The sequence below is a fragment of the Argopecten irradians genome, chromosome 14 (genome assembly GCF_041381155.1).
Source record: "Argopecten irradians isolate NY chromosome 14, Ai_NY, whole genome shotgun sequence".
Taxonomy (NCBI): Eukaryota; Metazoa; Mollusca; class Bivalvia; order Pectinida; family Pectinidae; genus Argopecten; species Argopecten irradians.
The window spans coordinates 38,164,384-38,184,329 of NC_091147.1; the positions used below are offsets into that span (position 1 = coordinate 38,164,384).

The 19,946-nt window shown below is 34.0% G+C and overlaps 1 protein-coding gene across 1 annotated transcript; it reads left to right on the forward strand.

The window, feature by feature from the left end:
- Nucleotides 1–21: 21 nt before the first annotated feature.
- On the forward strand, nucleotides 22–15,172 carry LOC138307189 (WD repeat-containing protein 73-like). Its single transcript, XM_069247823.1, has 10 exons — nucleotides 22–157; nucleotides 2,693–2,760; nucleotides 3,939–4,030; nucleotides 5,930–6,018; nucleotides 7,087–7,157; nucleotides 8,508–8,553; nucleotides 9,198–9,307; nucleotides 9,846–10,159; nucleotides 11,004–11,040; nucleotides 14,982–15,172. The coding sequence occupies exons 1-10, from the start codon at nucleotides 102–104 to the stop codon at nucleotides 15,170–15,172; spliced, it is 1,074 nt and encodes a 357-aa protein (XP_069103924.1). The 5' UTR covers nucleotides 22–101.
- Nucleotides 15,173–19,946: the final 4,774 nt, after the last annotated feature.

The following is a 19,946-nucleotide window of genomic DNA, read 5'->3' on the forward strand; positions in this document are numbered from 1 at the left end:
ATCAATATATCTTCGTGAAAATGTAAGTCTGATTTAAAACGTTTTACTGATCACGATCATCATAAACATTTTTGCACGTGTTTGATGTTGACAGGCCAAGGATGTCCAAAACAATGGTTGATGATGCGGATGACTGGCTATTTGATTCCATCTCTCTGTAAATATTTCATGAAGCCGTTTTTGTTTACATTAAGGAATGCTTTGACGCGAATTACTCTTACAAAATGTACATGTGATCACACATGTGCAGTACACTAGCTGTACTGTACACATGCCATGTTTCAGTAATGATATAGATTCTACACTTCTAATTATATATATGTTCATGCAAGGATTTATAAGTGAGAAGGATTCGTGACTGTCTCTTTACATAACTAAACACCACGCGAGACGCCTATGAACCGGGAATAAAAACCGTTTTTCTCAACAAATACTTGTCTTATCGTCAAACGAAACACCAATGTAAAGTTTATTAAATATCACAACGTTTATAACTTGATTTAAGGACAGAAGATTTAGAGAATATGTCATAAATTTTCGTTAAAAAAAATACGACAGCTCATGAAATGACGGCCCGCTTCAGAAAGTAAGACGGTAACCTTGCACCCGCAAGCTACATCAAAGGCTGCGCTGGCGGATATCAAAGGAAATCAGCCGTCGACCAACGTCACGGTCAGTGCACAAACACAAAAGCTCCTGCTTTGTACTCCCACAAAACCCAGTGTGACTTATCCTTCTCATATACGTCCTTGCATTACTGTACAAGTAACTTAATTATTATTAAGAATCTAAACTATTTCAACTTTAAGGATTAATATACATAAGTATACTGGTAATTATCTAGTGGTATTATATACATATGAGTATACTGGTAATTATCTAGTGGTTTTATATACATAAGTCAAGGATTTATAAGTGAGAAGGATTCGTGTCTGTCTCTTTACACTACTAAACACCACGCGAGACGCTTGTGAACCGGGAATAAAAACCGTTTTTCTCAACAAATACTTGTCTTATCGAGTCAAACGAAACACCAATGTAAAGTAAATGAAATTACACAACGTTTATAACTTGCTTTAAAGACGGAAGATTTAGAAGAAATGTCTTAAACTTTCGTTAAAAAAACACGACCGCTCATGAAATGGCAGCACGCTTCAAAAAGTAAGACGGTAACCCTCGCACCCCCATGCTACATCAAAGGCTGCGGCGGCAGATATCAAAGGAAATCCCCCAACGTCATGGTCAGTGCACAAACACAAAAGCGCCTGCGCTGTCTTTGCCCAAAACTCAGTGTGACTTATCCTTCTCATATACGTCCTTGACATAAGTATACTGGTAATAATTATCTAGTGGTTTTATATACATTAGTATACTGGTAATTATCTAGTGGTATTATATACACAAGTATACTGGTAATTATCTAGTGGTGTTATATACATAAGTATACTGGTGATTATCTAGTGGTTTTATATACATAAGTGTACTGGTAATTATCTAGTGGTTTTATATACATAAGTATACTGGTAATTATCTAGTGGTTTTATATACATAAGTATACTGGTAATTATCTAGTGGCTTTATATACATAAGTATACTGGTAATTATCTAGTGGTGTTTATATACATAAGTATACTGGTGATTATCTAGTGGTTTATATACGTAAGTATACTTGTAATTATCTAGTGGTATTATATACATAAGTATACTGGTAATTATCTAGTGGTTTTATATACATAAGTATACTGGTAATTATCTAGTGGTTTTATATACATAAGTATACTGGTAATTATCTAGTGGTTTTATATACATAAGTATACTGGTAATTATCTAGTGGCTTTATATACATAAGTATACTGGTAATTATCTAGTGGTATTATATACATAACTATACTGGTAATTATCTAGTGGTATTATATACATAAGTATACTGGTAATTATCTAGTGGTATTATATTATACATAAGTATACTGGTAATTATCTAGTGGTATTATATACATAAGTATACTGGTAATTATCTAGTGGTATTATATACATAAGTATACTGGTAATTATCTAGTGGTATTATATACATAAGTATACTGGTAATTATCTAGTGGTATTATATACATAAGTATACTGGTAATTATCTAGTGGTATTATATACATAAGTATACTGGTAATTATCTAGTGGTATTATATTTTGCCTATTTCAATTCAATTACTACTAATTATAAGAGGTTATAGTTGAATTACAAAAGTAAACTACAAAAATATTAAAGATGCTCCACCGCTGACAAATGGGTTAGTTTTCACTATCAAAAACAGGAGTAGACGTTTTAGTATTTTTCTTCAGTTACAAAAGTTACTTACTTTACACCATTACCACCATTGAAAAGTTTGAGCTTCTAATTTTATTTCAAGTCGAAAATATGAAAAATAAGTAAATTTGCATCCTGAAAAAATTCCATGTCACTTTATCCTATATGGAATGAAGTAATGATTGCGCATGCAACAAAGGCGAAATAAATTATTTTGTGTTAATTAGGCATATATACACGATTAAAAACCAATTGTTGTTCAAATGATGAATATCATTTATGCTCTGTCGGCGGTGGAGCATCTTTTATGATCAACATCAATAGAATAGTTTCATGCATGGCTTATCTTTATGTAAAATCATTGAATTTTTTGGGGTTTTTTGTTATAATTGCAGATATCAGAATTTATTTATGTATGATCTTCAACATGGCATAACTGCTATGAATTGGACAGATGAGAAAAGTAAGTATTGCACCCAAATGAAATTATAAGTGTAGGTTCTTAAAGTGAACAGTACTAGTCGGGCAAGGATGGCTAAAGTCGGTAAAAATGGTGTGAATGTATCCAGTATAATTTCTTATGAAATGGAAAAATAAAATCTCTTGTCAAAATCTGTCTGCGTACGAAGAAATTAATTTAAAGTATGGAAATTCTAAAACGTCCTCCCAGGTCACTATGTCCGTGGTTACATTTCCACGCAGCCTCGCTTTCAATGCTTTCAACTTTTCTTTACTTTAATGGTCAGAACTGGGAAACTAAGCAGAACTTGACCGTCGTATTAATATGTGAGAACTTTTGGAAGGCCAATGAACGCATTCAGGCTGGTTTTCTTTGCCCGACTATTCACTTTAATATAAGTCGAGCATTTATTTTTAAATTATTAAAAAAATTTAAAACATATCTAATGCACCTGTCACACTGAGGATATGAATAACATTAAGTGACTTGTACACACAATTTGACAAAAGATAGTAAAAATGGTAAAATGTTTTTGTATTTCAGTTTAAGCCTAAAAAAATTAATAATATGTTTGTTTAGGGTTTAACCCGACCGATCCTAATTATTTACTCCCGACCCTAATTATTTTGTTTCAGCTTTTCTACAGTTGCACTAGCTTAGTAAATTAAAAGTTGGAATTTCAATCTCAGACTACGGTTCCAGCCATTATGTTAGAGTGAAAAACACTAAATAAAAAAAAAATCCCTGACCGACCAACCCTATAATTTATTTGCCATTGTAACCCTAAACAGACATTTTTTTTAGCCTTTAGCAGAGTAAACATATGCAATAAATTTTAGGGATTTATTTAAACTTCAGATTGAAAGAATTGCAGGACTTGGCAAAATGCATGTTGAATTATTATATTTATTGTCAAATCTCCTATAAAGACCACCCATATAGGGACAAAGAAAAATGGTGTTTATGGACAAGTGGTCCATTTATTGTGCAGGTCAAACTCAGTATTTTATAAATTGGCCACTTGCATTAATTCGGACCCCAGGAAAGTCAACTTAAAAAGTAGTTGGCCTAGCTTTATACAGAGATGGCCACTAAGGCAAGTTTCATTCTATATGTAAAGGAAAGAATCAAATCAGACTAAGTATAACAGTAGAGATGCTGTTTTATTTACTGTGTTACAGATGTGTGCATAGCTACATCCCATGGTAAGAAACATGAGTTGGCAGAACTACGACTTCCTGAGAAACTTCTCCAAACCCGACAGGAGGAAGCAGTAAGTGGACAGATAATTAGTGTAATTAATTACTATCAGGATTGAATAGTCAGACTCAGAACCCTTCACACTATCATCTGTCTAAATGTTTATCAACTTTCCCTTTAAACATTTTCTTCTCTTTAACCAACAGGCTCAAAGGTTAGAAGCATCCTTTGGTGATGTGCTGCTATAGATCTCTTCAAATGAATTACCTGATCAGACAAGTGAACAACTAAAAATTCCCTATTATCATATCTTCTGTTTCAAAATACCAGTAACATATAGATGGGAGCAAACTAAACTTGGTATCTAGTGCACTTTGTAGTGCACACATAGTGAACAATGTAGTGCACTTGACTAAACATTGTAGTGCACTAGAGTGCACAACGATGTGAACTCTAGTGCACTACAGTGTTAACTCTAGTGCACTACAGTGTTAACTCTAGTGCACTACAGTGTTAACTCTAGTGCTCTACAGTGTTAACTCTAGTGCACTACTGTGTTAACTCTAGTGCACTACAGTGTTAACTCTAGTACACTACAGTGTTAACTCTAGTGCACTACAGTGTTAACTCTAGTGCACTACTGTGTTAACTCTAGTGCACTACAGTGTTAACTCTAGTGCACTACAGTGTTAACTCTAGTGCACTACAGTGTTAACTCTAGTGCACTACAGTGTTAACTCTAGTGCACTACAGTGTTAACTCTAGTGCACTACGATGTTAACTCTAGTGCACTACAATGTTAACTCTAGTGCACTACAGTGTTAACTCTAGTGCACTACAGTGTTAACTCTAGTGCACTACAGTGTTAACTCTAGTGCACTACAGTGTTAACTCTAGTGCACTACAGTGTTAACTCTAGTGCACTACAGTGTTAACTCTAGTGCACTACAGTGTTAACTCTAGTGCACTACAGTGTTAACTCTAGTGCACTACAGTGTTAACTCTAGTGCACTACAGTGTTAACTCTAGTGCACTACGATGTTAACTCAGTGCATTGTGATGTTAACTCTGTTCACTACAGTGTTAACTCTAGTGCACTACAATGTTAACTCTAGTGCACTACAATGTTAACTCTAGTGCACTACAATGTTAACTCTAGTGCACTACGATGTTAACTCTAGTGCACTATAATGTTAACTCTAGTGCACTACGATGTTAACTCTAGTGCACTAGGTAGTGAAACGGAGGTTACTTTACTTATGCACTCCAGTGCACTTCACTACCAAGTATAGCTTGCTCCCAACTGTATTTGCTAAATTAGAAGCACTCAGGTTCTGCTTACAGATATATTGAAGGACTTAAATTTCTCGATTCTTATCTTCCCTATAGATAATATATTTCCTGAAATACATGTATAGTTGCTCATCTGACTTTGGGAAAGGGCCGCAGTGGCCAAGTGGTTGAGCTGTCTCAACATATTACCACAAGCCCTCCTCCTGTGGGTCGCGAGTTTGAATCCCTTATGGGGTAGTTGCCAGGTACTGACAGCTGATCAGTGTTTTTTTTCCTTTGGATACTCCGGCTTTCCTCCACAAACAAATCTTGCACATCCTTACATGACCCTGGCTGTTAATAGGACGTTAATCTAATATAAAAAACTTTGGGATATTGTATGCAAGTATAGACAATGGATTTCCAGGCTCTAGAAGGATTATTCATTATATGATTGTATTAAAATCAGTGAAAACTTTTGTCAATGCCTTGGTAATGTGTATAACTGTACATAGCATTTTTATAGGTTACTGTTTTAGTTGACAGCTAGCTTGCACAGGGACCTGGCACAAATTTCTAACCCTGCCTTTACTATCACTGGTATTATAAGAAAGCTGGTTTGAAATCTGTGTCATGTCCCTGTGGTTTACAGACCTGTTACTGTTTAAAATCTTACTCTTAATACATGTATTTCTTACAGGGTTTGATAAAGAACAGAGATTTCTCTATGAATGCAGGCTGTTACTGCCCCCATCAGATACGTTGTCTCAGTAGTGTCCCTAACTCAAGGTAAATATTCCAGTAGTGTCCCTAACTCAAGGTAAATATTCACAGTAGTGTCCCTAACTCAAGGTAAATATTCACAGTAGTGTCCCTAACTCAAGGTAAATATTCACAGTAGTGTCCCTAACTCAAGGTAAATATTCACAGTAGTGTCCCTAACTCAAGGTAAATATTCACAGTAGTGTCCCTAACTCAAGGTAAATATTCACAGTAGTGTCCCTAACTCAAGGTAAATATTCACAGTAGTGTCCCTAACTCAAGGTAAATATTCACAGTAGTGTCCCTAACTCAAGGTAATATTCACAGTAGTGTCCCTAACTCAGGTAAATATTCACAGTAGTGTCCCTAACTCAAGGTAAATATTCACAGTAGTGTCCCTAACTCAAGGTAAATATTCACAGTAGTGTCCCTAACTCAAGGTAAATATTCACAGTAGTGTCCCTAACTCAAGGTAAATATTCACAGTAGTGTCCCTAACTCAAGGTAAATATTCACAGTAGTGTCCCTAACTCAAGGTAAATATTCACAGTAGTGTCCCTAACTCAAGGTAAACATTCACTTTTCATTTTGATTATGAGTGTATTATAAACATATGTATATTAATTAATATTCAATGATTAATTTTTTATATGTTTTCATACTAAATCCGACTTTCTGATTGGCAGATTCTTTTTCTTCACACTATTATATATGGAGGAAAAATCCAAGAATGGCTACATAGATACACAGTTTGCAAATAAAATTTCTTTCATTCCCTGATGAGGTTAGAAAATAGTGACATGAAAGCTTAAGTAAAAGACTAGCAACCAGACCCAAAGTTGTTGATGAGCAATTCTGAACTGATATCCATGCAATAAAAGGTTATCTCCCCTTGATCTAAAATTAAAGAATTTGAATCGGATCGTTGTACAGACAATAATCTTCTGACAAAATCTGAGTGTTTTAAATTTTGAAAGACCATTTTCCATCTCAGATTTTGCATGTTGATGAATATCCTGTATTTGTTCTCAAAAGAAATAAACTTTTTACATGAAAGTTTAATGAAATCTTTTGACTTTGATTTACTTTCCACAGAGTGGTAGCAACAAGTCCAAACACTGAAGCATGTACAATACAGTTTTGGCAGCTTGGCAGTGATGAAACAGGTAAATCTATTATCTATTGCTTAAAATTCTTGCTCCTCAAATTAGATCATCATCTACTGTGAAATCATTAATTTTCGTGGGGGTTAAATTTTCGTGGATTTCGTTATTTGACCAAAATCAACGAATTTACATCCCCACGAAAATATATATACCTATACCAATGTCATGTAAGTTTATGAGTTCATACATTGTAGGATGATTATTACCTCACTACATAAGGTCTATTTCGGGGACAAGCATGACAAGTTCAAAGTTGGAAAATATTGTTCAAACAAAGATAGTTTTCAGAATTTCATAGACTTCATCTTCATGTACCAACAAATAATTGATTGAGTATATCATGACTCTATCAATTTGACACGATAATTGTTTGTTGGACACATCTGTAAAAACACTGGCTGAGTACCGACTCTAGATTGTGATTGTAACTGTGTTGTGTGGTAGAGCAATACAGTGTCGACTGTGTATTTTTACAGTAATGTGTAAGGTCTTCTCCACGAATTTAAGTGCCAACGAAATTGTAAAATTTTAGAAACCACGAAAATTGAGCCCAACGAAAATAAATGATTTCACAGTAATTAGATGTGCATTAAAGTGTTAGGAAACTGCTGGATTTTCATTAAAGTTAAATACTTATGCACTGCCCATTGTAATTTTTACTAATTATACCCTCAAAAAGTTAAGGGGGGGGTTATACCCTTGTGGGTAGGTATCCATTGTGATGTCATTATTTTGTGGGCAAAACTCATTTCTTTTTCTCCGAAAAGTAAGATGTTATGCACATAACGCCACAATCAATAACTATACTGGCAGGGGCAGATAACTCTGTCATATGCAAATTTACAGTGGATATTAACCACCCCTTGAACGATCTCAAAGTAAACCTGGAGGCAACAGAAGACCGAAATGATTTAATCCTTTTAAAAATATCAGTTAGTGGAACAGTCTATGATTTGTCGGGGAAATACTGTGTGGCACTATAGCTTCTGGTATTTAATTTGTCATGGACAACTGAATTAACAATAGCTGTAGATGAAATATTCCTATCGATAAACTAGATATACAAAGATAAATACAACACTTCAATCCATTTCAAACTTTTTAGTTAGAATATACTTTTATATTGATCAATTTTAAGAACATTTTTTTGCATTGAATCCTCACAGTGACTTAAACCCAGTGTTTTCGTGACCTCTTGAACTCTGATTATGGTATTAGTATACCAGAGAATAATTGATAATGTTTATATTGGAAAATAGTATACATTGGGCTAAGTAGCAACATAAAAATACTGTGCAGTGGCAATGTAAATATTATATAATTATAATACTGTTGGAATGATTTTTTCAGATGTGATTAGAAATATCTCAACAATTGAAAACAGTCATAGTAAAGGGTGAGTATAGGTCAGCATTGAGAAGTACGATTGTTGAAAACTCAGAGTGCTCTCCCTTTATCTGAAAAAGATGATTGTATGATTTTGTTCCATTTCTCATTGTATTTGAATTGTTCATGCTTCTTTGGAAAATTATTTGTCCTTCTGTTAAATTTGGAGGCATATATACTTTTACTAGGATAACTCAAGTGTATATAAGTAATACTGAGGTTTCAAGATCCCAAAACGACATGGGTAAAGTACAATTTACCATAGATTAGTCCCATGCACCTTCCTGTGATTATGACGCCACGAAACTCACGTCAAAGGATGCATGATGTCATAATCACCGGATTGTGGGACTAATCAACGGTAAATTGTACTTTACCCAGGTCGTTTTTGGATCTTGAAACCCCTGTATTCTACAGGATTCATTTGCAGTATCTGACCCTTAATTGTTTTTCAATGAAATTTGGTAAGGGTTATTTTGCTGTTCATTTCAAATTCTCTGACCACAATTATGTTTTTCAGGGTACTGACCATGTGATAGTAAATTTGGAATGTCTTGACCACTTTGAGCTAAAATACACTGTCACATCGCGACAAATGGTTGCTGTACACCTACACTTTTTACATAACATCATTGACTTATTTTGTTTACACAGGAGCCCCGCCCATATCACACCAGTACCTGGCAGTAATCAGATGATGTTTGGATCTCACCTGGACAATCTGTGTGTGGTGGACAGTAGCACTGGACAGACAGACTACAAAGGTAAGGAAACCCCCATCCTCAACATTTAGGGATTACTATCACTGTCGTAGTATTCACCCCTGGACTATGTCAAAGCAAAACTGAAGGTTCTGTCTCTGATAACAGATGAACAGTTAATTTGTTAGTTTGATGTACATCATACGAATCAAATAACAATATATTGTGGTTGATATTTTGGCCTTGAAGTTGGGTGTTGCTCCCTCTGTGATCTTCAAAGAAATATTTTGCTGGCCTGTGACTGGTTAGTTTTTTTCTCCTAGACTGCCTTCAGTTTTACTGTGAGATAGTCCAGGGGAAACAACAGTGAAAATGATACCATTTATAATTCTGTATCATCATCTTACGTATAAGTCTGTTATTATTAGAATTTCAAACAAATGGGGAGATGATATCAGTTTTTGCTAAAAAAAAAAAAAAAAATTAGGGTCCTGAAAACCATGCACCTTATTCAATGTTGAGTTTCAAAGAGGTTCTAAGATTTATTTCTCATTGACCAAAATTTGTGTGAAACTTCTCCCACCATTATGTTTCATTGCAGACATCCACAGAACTGAGAGAATTAGCTCTATGGGGTTCACAGATGCCAACACCCTGATATGCTGTTGTCAAGACACTGGTGACCTTGTAACCTTTGACCTGAGGGAAGAAAAGGTCATACATGAACATAAGAACACTTCTTCTGGAGATCAGGAACATTTTTGGACATGTGCTGTGACAAAATCATGTGTTTATAAATTATCCTCAGCTGGCGAAGTTCGAAAGGTGGATAAAAATGCCTGGAATAAGGATATTGGTCGATGGCAGACGGCATTAAATCCAGGATTTTCAGGATCCGATTACCTCAAAATTAGTGTGAGTACATTGATGATGCTGTTTTCTGAAATAATTTGTTTTGTGTTAAATTTCCTAACAACAGCTCAGGTTTTAAATGACATACGAGGATTTTGGAGATGGGGTAAAGTCAGAGCACTTTGAGATAAATCACCACCCCCTGTTCTTGGTAACTTCGCTATTACACTCAGTTTTTTCTGTATTTGCATATTAAAGAGCTATCTGCCCTTGTATGTACATGTACATCTTTAGGTATGAAATTGTAACGTCAAGTGTTTGCTAGTGTTGCATACTAAATGTATTTAGAGAAATGATGCAAATTTCACTCATAAAATACAGTACAGCAAATATGTAAAGCATTTTGCAAGTCTTAGAATACTTTTAGTTTTGTTTATTGCCAACATATATAATGCAGTACATATTAATGTATTTTATCATTAAACTTTAAGTTATTTAATGTCTTGATGTCAATCTTTAATTTGAACAACTATTTGAGACAAATATTTTCTTCTGAAATGTTCTCTTAGGGCTCCCCTGGTCAATAGCTCTGTCTGTTTAGTTTGATTCCATAGTTTTCAGATCAATTTGTAGACTTCATTTCTATATTTTCAATTTTATCAGCTTTAATATGAAGGGAGAGTGGGGAACTAAATGGAAAAGAGAGACTTTCACTAGACTTAAAAATAAATGATTTATCAATGTATCACTTGTTATGCTCATTCATGAAACAAGGTATCCATATATTTGCATACAATGTTCAATCCATTTCTATCTTGTTCCATGCCATTGCATCCCATTCAGAGTTCATACAGAAGCTGTCATTTTCAGTGGCATAATTTTTCCAATTTTTCCTTCTACATTGCAGGTCTCACCTACAAATGAAGACACTGTTTATATATCAGGTAAGTATCTTTAAATCTTCCTTGTACACCAAAAACAAACTATAGACTTATCATTTAGTTCACAAGTTATCATATAGCTTATTATATTTACAGGTAAAAAGTTGTGATTTTTATTACAAATGAGGAAATCATTTTCTTCTAATTTGAATTTCACAATTATGCTATAAAATAAATGTACATTGTTATAGATGATTGTTTAATGATTATTGTACAATGTGATTTGACCTAATTTGATATTAGGTTTGTTAATAACTAATGTTGTACCACGTAGTATGACTCAGATTGACATAATATAATAATGATAATTGACTTTATTTTCATTCGATTGCACATTGAGTCAAAGACTCTTCTCACATGTGGTCGAACATATAAAATGTACAGTATTTACAGCATAGTTAATAAACATACAGTAATTATATAAAATGAAATCAAAGATATCACAGAATAAGTAAATCATATCACAGATTAAATTATCATTTCACAAAAACAAAATCATAATATCACAGTCTAGAAAATTACTATAATTGTACACATAAAAGCCATGCAAACATAAAATCTCATGCTGCAATTATATATAATGAAATAATAAACACAAATAAGTGTCTTGTATACATATATGCCAATATGGCAAAAAAAATAAAATTTGACAGATTATACACTAATATAGTATATATTAAAACAAGAAGTAAATGTTATATGATAACATGAAATACTAAAAGAATGTTTTAAAAATCATCACATAATAAGCTGCGGATAAAGAAATTTCAGTTGTAGTCCATACATAAAATCAATGATTATTTTTATTATTATAAACTTCGAAGAAATGCCTTTTGCATTCAACCTTGAACGTGTTGAGAGATGGTTTAGCCGTGACTCTTGCAGGAAGGTTATTCCAATGTGCTGGACCATTATATTTAAAAGAATTTCTGAACTTGGCTGTTTTATGCCGTGGTAAAACAAATTTTCCCATTGTGGAAGATCTATTAGATCTGTTTTTTTAGATTTGTTAAATTGGTGTTGTACAATGTAACATGATCCAGTTTGACCTATATTTGTTTTATGAGAGTTGTACAATGTACATGTAACATGATCCAGTATGACCTAGATTTCTTTAATTGGTGTTGTACAATGTAACATGACCCAGTTTGACCTAGATTTCTTTAATTGGTGTTGTACAATATAACATGATCCAGTTTGACCTAGATTTCTTTAATTGGTGTTGTACAATGTAACATGATACAGTTTGACCTAGATATCTTTAATTGGTGTTGTACATTATAACATGACCCAGTTTGACCTAGATTTCTTTAATTGGTGTTGTACAATGTAACATGATCCAGTTTGACCTAGATTTCTTTAATTGGTGTTGTACAATGTAACATGATCCAGTTTGACCTAGATATCTTTAATTGGTGTTGTACAATGTAACATGATCCAGTTTGACCTAGATTTCTTTAATTGGTGCTGTACAATGTAACATGATCCAGTTTGACCTAGATTTCTTTAATTGGTGTTGTACATTGTAACATGACCAGTTTGACCTTGACCTAGATTTCTTTAATTGGTGTTGTACATTGTAACATGACCCAGTTTGACCTAGATTTCTTTAATTGGTGTTGTACAATGTAACATGATCAGTTTGACCTAGATTTCTTTATTGGTGTTGTACATGTAACATGATCCAGTTTGACCTAGATTTCTTTAATTGGTGTTGTACATTGTAACATGATCCAGTTTGACCTAGATATCTTTAATTGGTGTTGTACAATGTAACATGATCCAGTTTGACCTAGATTTCTTTAATTGGTGTTGTACAATGTAACATGATCCAGTTTGACCTAGATATCTTTAATTGGTGTTGTACAATGTAACATGATCCAGTTTGACCTAGATTTCTTTAATTGGTGTTGTACATTGTAACATGATCCAGTTTGACCTAGATTTCTTTAATTGGTGTTGTACATGTAACATGATCCAGTTTGACCTAGATTTCTTTAATTGGAGTTGTACATGTAACATGATCCAGTTTGACCTATATTTCTTTAATTGGAGTTGTACATGTAACATGATCCAGTATGACCTAGATTTCTTTAATTGGTGTTGTACAATGTAACATGATCCAGTTTGACCTAGATTTCTTTAATTGGTGTTGTACAATGTAACATGATCCAGTTTGACCTAGATTTCTTTAACTGGTGTTGTACAATGTAACATGATCCAGTTTGACCTAGATTTCTTTAATTGGTGTTGTACAATGTAACATGATCCAGTTTGACCTAGATATCTTTAACTGGTGTTGTACAATGTAACATGATCCAGTTTGACCTAGATTTCTTTAACTGGTGTTGTACATTGTAACATGATCCAGTTTGACCTAGATTTCTTTAATTGGTGTTGTACAATGTAACATGATCCAGTTTTACCTAGATTTCTTTAATTGGTGTTGTACAATGTAACATGATCCAGTTTGACCTAGATTTCTTTAATTGGTGTTGTACAATGTAACATGATCCAGTTTGACCTAGATTTCTTTAATTGGTGTTGTACAATGTAACATGATCCAGTTTGACCTAGATTTCTTTAATTGGTCTTGTACAATGTAACATGATCCAGTTTGACCTAGATTTCTTTAATTGGTGTTGTACAATGTAACATGATCCAGTTTGACCTAGATTTCTTTAATTGGTGTTGTTGTACAATGTAACATGATCCAGTTTGACCTAGATTTCTTTAATTGGTGTTGTACAATGTAACATGTTTGACCTAGATCATTGGTCTGTACCAGTTTGACCTAGATTTTCTTTAATTGGTGTTGTACAATGTAACATGATCCAGTTTGACCTAGATTTCTTTAATTGGTCTTTACAATGTAACATGATCCAGTTTGACCTAGATATCTTTAATTGGTGTTGTACAATGTAACATGATCCAGTTTGACCTAGATTTCTTTAATTGGTGTTGTACAATGTAACATGATCCAGTTTGACCTAGATTTCTTTAATTGGTGTTGTACATTGTAACATGACCCAGTTTGACCTAGATATCTTTAATTGGTGTTGTACAATGTAACATGATCCAGTTTGACCTAGATTATCTTTAATTGGTGTTGTTGTAACATGACCCAGTTTGACCTAGACTATCTTTAAATGGTGTTGTACATTGTAACATGATCCAGTTTGACCTAGCTTTTTTGATTGGTTTGTACATTGTTGGGTTTGTACATTGTAACCTGACACAGTCTGACTTTGATCTGTTTGTTAGGTTTGTATAATGTAAACATGTCCCAGTTAGACATAGATTTGTTTAAGGGTTTGGTTCAAACATAATATGTCCGAATTTGACCTAGATTTCATCTGCGCTTGCTGTTTGTTTGTTTGTTTGTTTGAGTTTTACGGCCCATCGACAACTAAGGTCATTTAGGGAAAACTACAAGTCAGGCATTAATATCAGGATAAAAAGATCAGGGTAAGAAAAGGCAAGTAAGGATTAAAACACAGATTGTAAACGTTTATTTGATAAAAAAAGGTTTGCATGGGATAAAATAGTTTTGGCTAAAACACACAAGATAACTCATGCACAATGTTGATGAAACGATGAAATGTTGAGTTGATACGATGATATGATGAGAAAACGTTCATATTTTATCTAAAATACCGATTTCTTTGAGATAATTAAAAATACGATTATGTCTCACGATATTGAACAAAGTGTACATGTCGGAGACATCGTAGTACTTATCTCGTATGTGCTTAAAATCAATAAATCAAAGCTTGCATGATGGATGTTTTTGGTAGTGAACCAGAAGAAAATACATTTTGAGTTATAGTTTTTATCATTGTTGTAATATTGTAACTGATATAGCTTTCATAAATTTCTTTTATTTCTGTTTGTATATTTGTTATGTAGACAAAACCGTTCTAATTCCTAGTTTCTTTTTCCAGGATTTGACAGCAATGTGTATTTATTCAAATTACCTGTGGCATCCGACTCTGAAGGGAATACTGAACAACTAGTACCCAAACCGTCTTTCAAACATGAAGGTCATTTGCAGAATGCATCTCTCTGTTCAATGGACTCTGACAAAATGTTGTTGACAACGGTCAGCCATCTTGTACATCCCAGTTCGGACTGATCCTTGTCCTATCTTGGATTTGTAGTTTTTGATATTATCATTTTAGGTATACCCATGATCACAACTAAGTTTTTTTTGACCAACAGCAATGTGTAATCTTCAAATTACCTGTCATCCGGGTTAATTAAACACTGAACAACTAGTACCCAAACCGTCTTTCAAATGAAGTACATGCAGAATGCATCTTAATGTCAATGGACTCTGACAAAGGATTTTGAAATGCCACAGATGGAATCTTTACACGCCTGGCAAAGGTCAACAGTCTGATGAGAATTAAAATTATCATGTGTCATATGTTAGTGTAATTAGTACGGTGTTGTTTATATTTCTATGTCAAATACAAAAATATCCTGATTCGAATGCAGCAATAGGGGCAGCCCAAGTTACAATTCTAAAGCCCTAGCCTGGAGGTCCAAAAGCCGCCATGCATAAAGGGGAGTGGGATGACTGGTTTGCCGTTAAAAAAATAGCACACAAAAGTATAAAATAGACATGAGTTTTCCACTTTCAATCTCAACTTGAAACTAATAGGAGCTATCCATCGCTGATCAATGCACCGTCGTGGAGTAGTCTAGTCCCTATACATTCATTAAAAGGTAGCTCGAACCACCGATCAAGACCAACAAATGATATTCATCATTTGAACAAACTAATTTGGTGTTTAATCGTGTATCTAATAGTATTCAATGAATCACAAAAAATAATTATAAAATAATTTATTTTGCCATTGGCATACGCTAATTCAGTAGTTCATTTTCATATAGGATATAGTTGGTACGGGATTTTTTTCGGGATGCAATTAATTTTTTTTAATATTCTTATCTTCAAGTAAAATTAGAAACTCAAACTTTCCAATGGTGTTAATGGTGTAAAGTAACTTTTGTAACTGGAGAAAAAACAATTCGTCTGCTCCTGTTTTTTGATAGAGAAAAAATACCGTTTGTCAGCGGTGGAGCATCTTCAAAGGGACAATTCTGTTTAAGAGAACAATAGACTTTGCACTCATTTTGGAAACAAAACATTCTAATGGAAATTAGATTAGTTAGTTTTATAATGATATGACAGAAAAACCTATGGTGGTGAAATATGTGTGAAATGTTCAAACTCGCTTGCTGTCCACCATTACACATTGTGGTCGGACGTCTTGTAAGCCTAACCCTCGTCCTTGCTCGCGGATTCCTAAGTAATGCAACTTTTGCCTAGAACTACTCAAATCGTTCTTACAGTTGTATGTTTATCTTATAAGGTATTTTTTTTCCAAAAATTATTTCATCAACTCTTCAGTGGTTATGTATTTGATTTATTTAAGGTACGTGACATTGGCTCGGATATTGGTAGCGTGTACATATGATACCTTCTTAATCGTATTGCTATACCATTCGGTATTTTCAATGTTAATCAATTAAAATACTTAAAGATCCTCCGAGGCCGCTGACAACTGGATATTTTGCCATTTATCAAAAAACAGGTGCAACCTTCCATTTTTCAATATTTTTCTTCCAGTTACCATGGAAGTTTAACTAAACATTACGCCTTATTACCTTTGAAGAAGTTTTGAGCTTCTCTATTCCGGTCTTAAAATACTTAAACCAATCAATGAAAAATAAATAATTGCTACCACGAAACAAAATCCGTGTCACTATATCCTATAGCTAGTGCTCCTATTTGTGCCTCATCGCCCCTAAAGGCGAAAAAGATCATATTTCGATTAATTTTTCTGTTACTTATTAGACATAATATATACATAGATCAAACACCAATTATTTGTTCAATCTGTTGAATCCTCATCTATTTCCAATTGTTGAATTTTCAATATTTTCAATACAGAAATTTTTCTGTTACCATGGAAACTTATTCTACACAACTGGGCGCGGGGGATAATGCCAAGCTTTGCGGCTCCTTGTCTGCACTTGCGGGTAGGTATTGATTGTGACGTCATGTGTTTGGCGAGCGCAACGTCATACGTTTCGGAGAAAACGACGTGAATTGCGCTCACAAAATAATGACATAACAATTGATACCTACCCGCAAGGGAGCGAACTCTGTAATATGCAAAGACGGAGTAGTACTGAAATGGTCAAAGGATGATTACAATAGTAGTGTGACCGAGGATTTCACTTAGATATTACTAAAATAATAAATATAAATAACATCATGACGAAATCATAATTAAAAAGGGCATAAGATATGTAAAATTTTGAAAAAAAATATATCCAGATTTAAAGAATCGGTTTATCTACGCGTCATCTACGACATTGCTTACATTGCGAGTTTCCCCAATTAATTATCAAACTCGGGTTAATTTAGACAAGAAGAGAAATGAGCTGTCGGATGTCTTTTCACAATTTAAAAGGAGGAGTGTCAATTTGGGCCGTCTGGTGGCCATGACCGACAAGCATTATTTTTTTGTTTACAGATATCCGGGATTTAGGACATCAAGATATGACATATGATTAAGGTCAGGTCGGATGCCTTTGTGAGTTATGGGGGAGGGGGGGAGGGGTAGGGGTAAACAGGAAGGGCAATTTATTCTTTTGTCCAGTTTTGTTGAAACCAAAAGATATCTTTGAACGATTCATGGATTATGATGCATTTATATGTTGTGAGTATAACATTTTGGAAAATATAACTTATTGTCAAAAATAGGTCACAGTGACCTATCTTTTTGTAAAATGTCAATTATTCAAGAATAAAGTTCATCTGGTGCTATGATTTACCAGAAAAATGTTATATATATCATGTTAGATTGCATTGAGCAATATATTTGCATGTGTTAAACTTATTTATTACATAATCTGTTTACATCAGTCTTTATATGAGGAAATATAATATTTTCAACTATTATCCCGACCGTTCAATAAAATCTTGTTATATTGCACTGTTCGAAGTTATATTGCACGCTTCCATGGAAACGTTATATTGCACGGTTCGAGATAGTATATTGAACGGCTTTAGGAAAACCTAGCTGGTGTTATCTATTTTGGTAGAAAATTTCTGAGGAATCGCGCGTAACAGTGAGTTACGTTATAATGACGTCAAAAAGATTCACGCTCAATTTCGCGCTAGCTTTATAGATTTCGAATCAAGCACGTCATGTAAACGTTTATCGAGAAGAGGACAAAACTAGACTATAACAGCGAGGTGTTCCTAAAGCCGTGCAATATAACATCTCGAACCGTGCAATATAACCTTTCCATGGAAGCGTGCAATATAACTTCGAACAGTGCAATATAATAAGATTTTATTAAACAGACGGGATAATAGTTGAAAATATTATATTTCCTCATATATAGAATGGTGTAAACAAACTATGTAATAAAGCACAGTAACCCATGGAACGTTTGTATAATATATTACGCTGGGAATCTTGCATATGTTTGGTGTAATATAACTTCGTCTTAGGCCATCGGTATATATATATATATATTATCTGACGTTATCAATGTTTTTAAGAAACTTTTGATTCAAAAGAAATTAGTAAATATTTAATTTGCACCCAGTATAATACATGTAAGTATAATACATGTCGTTGCACACGTCGGCAGTGATTTGTTTTGATTATGTGACACCTTAAAAGGAACTACGTTCATTCAGGGATAACATCACACATGTGTATACATTATCTAAAATTAAACATGGACTCGTATTTGGTTTGGCAATTATTTATACAGGCTGATAACGATAAAGACTATTCAATCACTAGCCTGAGTAGGGAAGCGGCGAGCTTATATAACTGTTACAGTTTATTAGATGTATCCGTTTTATGACTATAATTTAGGTTTATTGGCTTATAATGGCGCAGAAAGCTACACGTGGACAGTGGTTTGCTAAAGCGACAGTGTACTTCATGATGTTGCAATAACTATTACAAGAAATCACACGAAATACCGCAGTCTACCTAAACACACATGTAAGCTCCACATACACTGTCTTTTCCAGAAGTCAGTGTGATTACTCATTTTTTTCCCATACTTGACAGGATTTTCCCTTACCCCGGACAGGAATATCTGCAATTTTACCTGTGTGAGACTTTTCTATCTCAACCTAGGGTAAAGGCAAGCTACACGAGATCTTTGTGCGTGCTCACATAGGGTAAGAGAAAAAGAATCTTTCACCGGCTTTGGTACAGGAGATCTAAACCCTCAGAATCGCTTCGTTTTTGACATCATAAGAATCTTACCCGTCTGCTGTCTCACCGCTAATGGGATGAAAGGTTCTGTGAATTTTATAAATCACCATTCTAATGCGTCCATTTATGTCAGGAAACTCTATTAATTATCAATATAGCTATGCTGCCGAAATAAGCAGCTTTGACTAAAATTGTTCAAGAAAAATAATATCGGAACCAAAAATGTTGGGAACCATGAACTTTTCCGAGGTTATGAAATAGTTTGCCTTAATGGCGTCGCAAGCAATTATAAAGGCACACATCCTTTCCGAAACAAAACATAAGCAAAATGTTCTTAAAAAACAATAATAAAATAGGAAAATATTTCGATGGCATGAGGTGAAGTTACAACATCAAACAAATGCAATATTTCCTACGCAATCTATGTTAACAGTGAAAATTCCTTTGGTAAAAACCCACGTTACGAAAATAAACATTTGATTTATTTCAATTTTTACGACTCTGCAAAATTATCATTCTCGTTTTACATTCCAATTTTAAAAATGAAAAGCCGTTTGGGAAAGGGTAGTAGGCTTTTAGATATTTCATGGTAAGTACTTAAAGTAACACAAATAAACGTCAGGACCCTAGCTGTGTCTCGGAAGA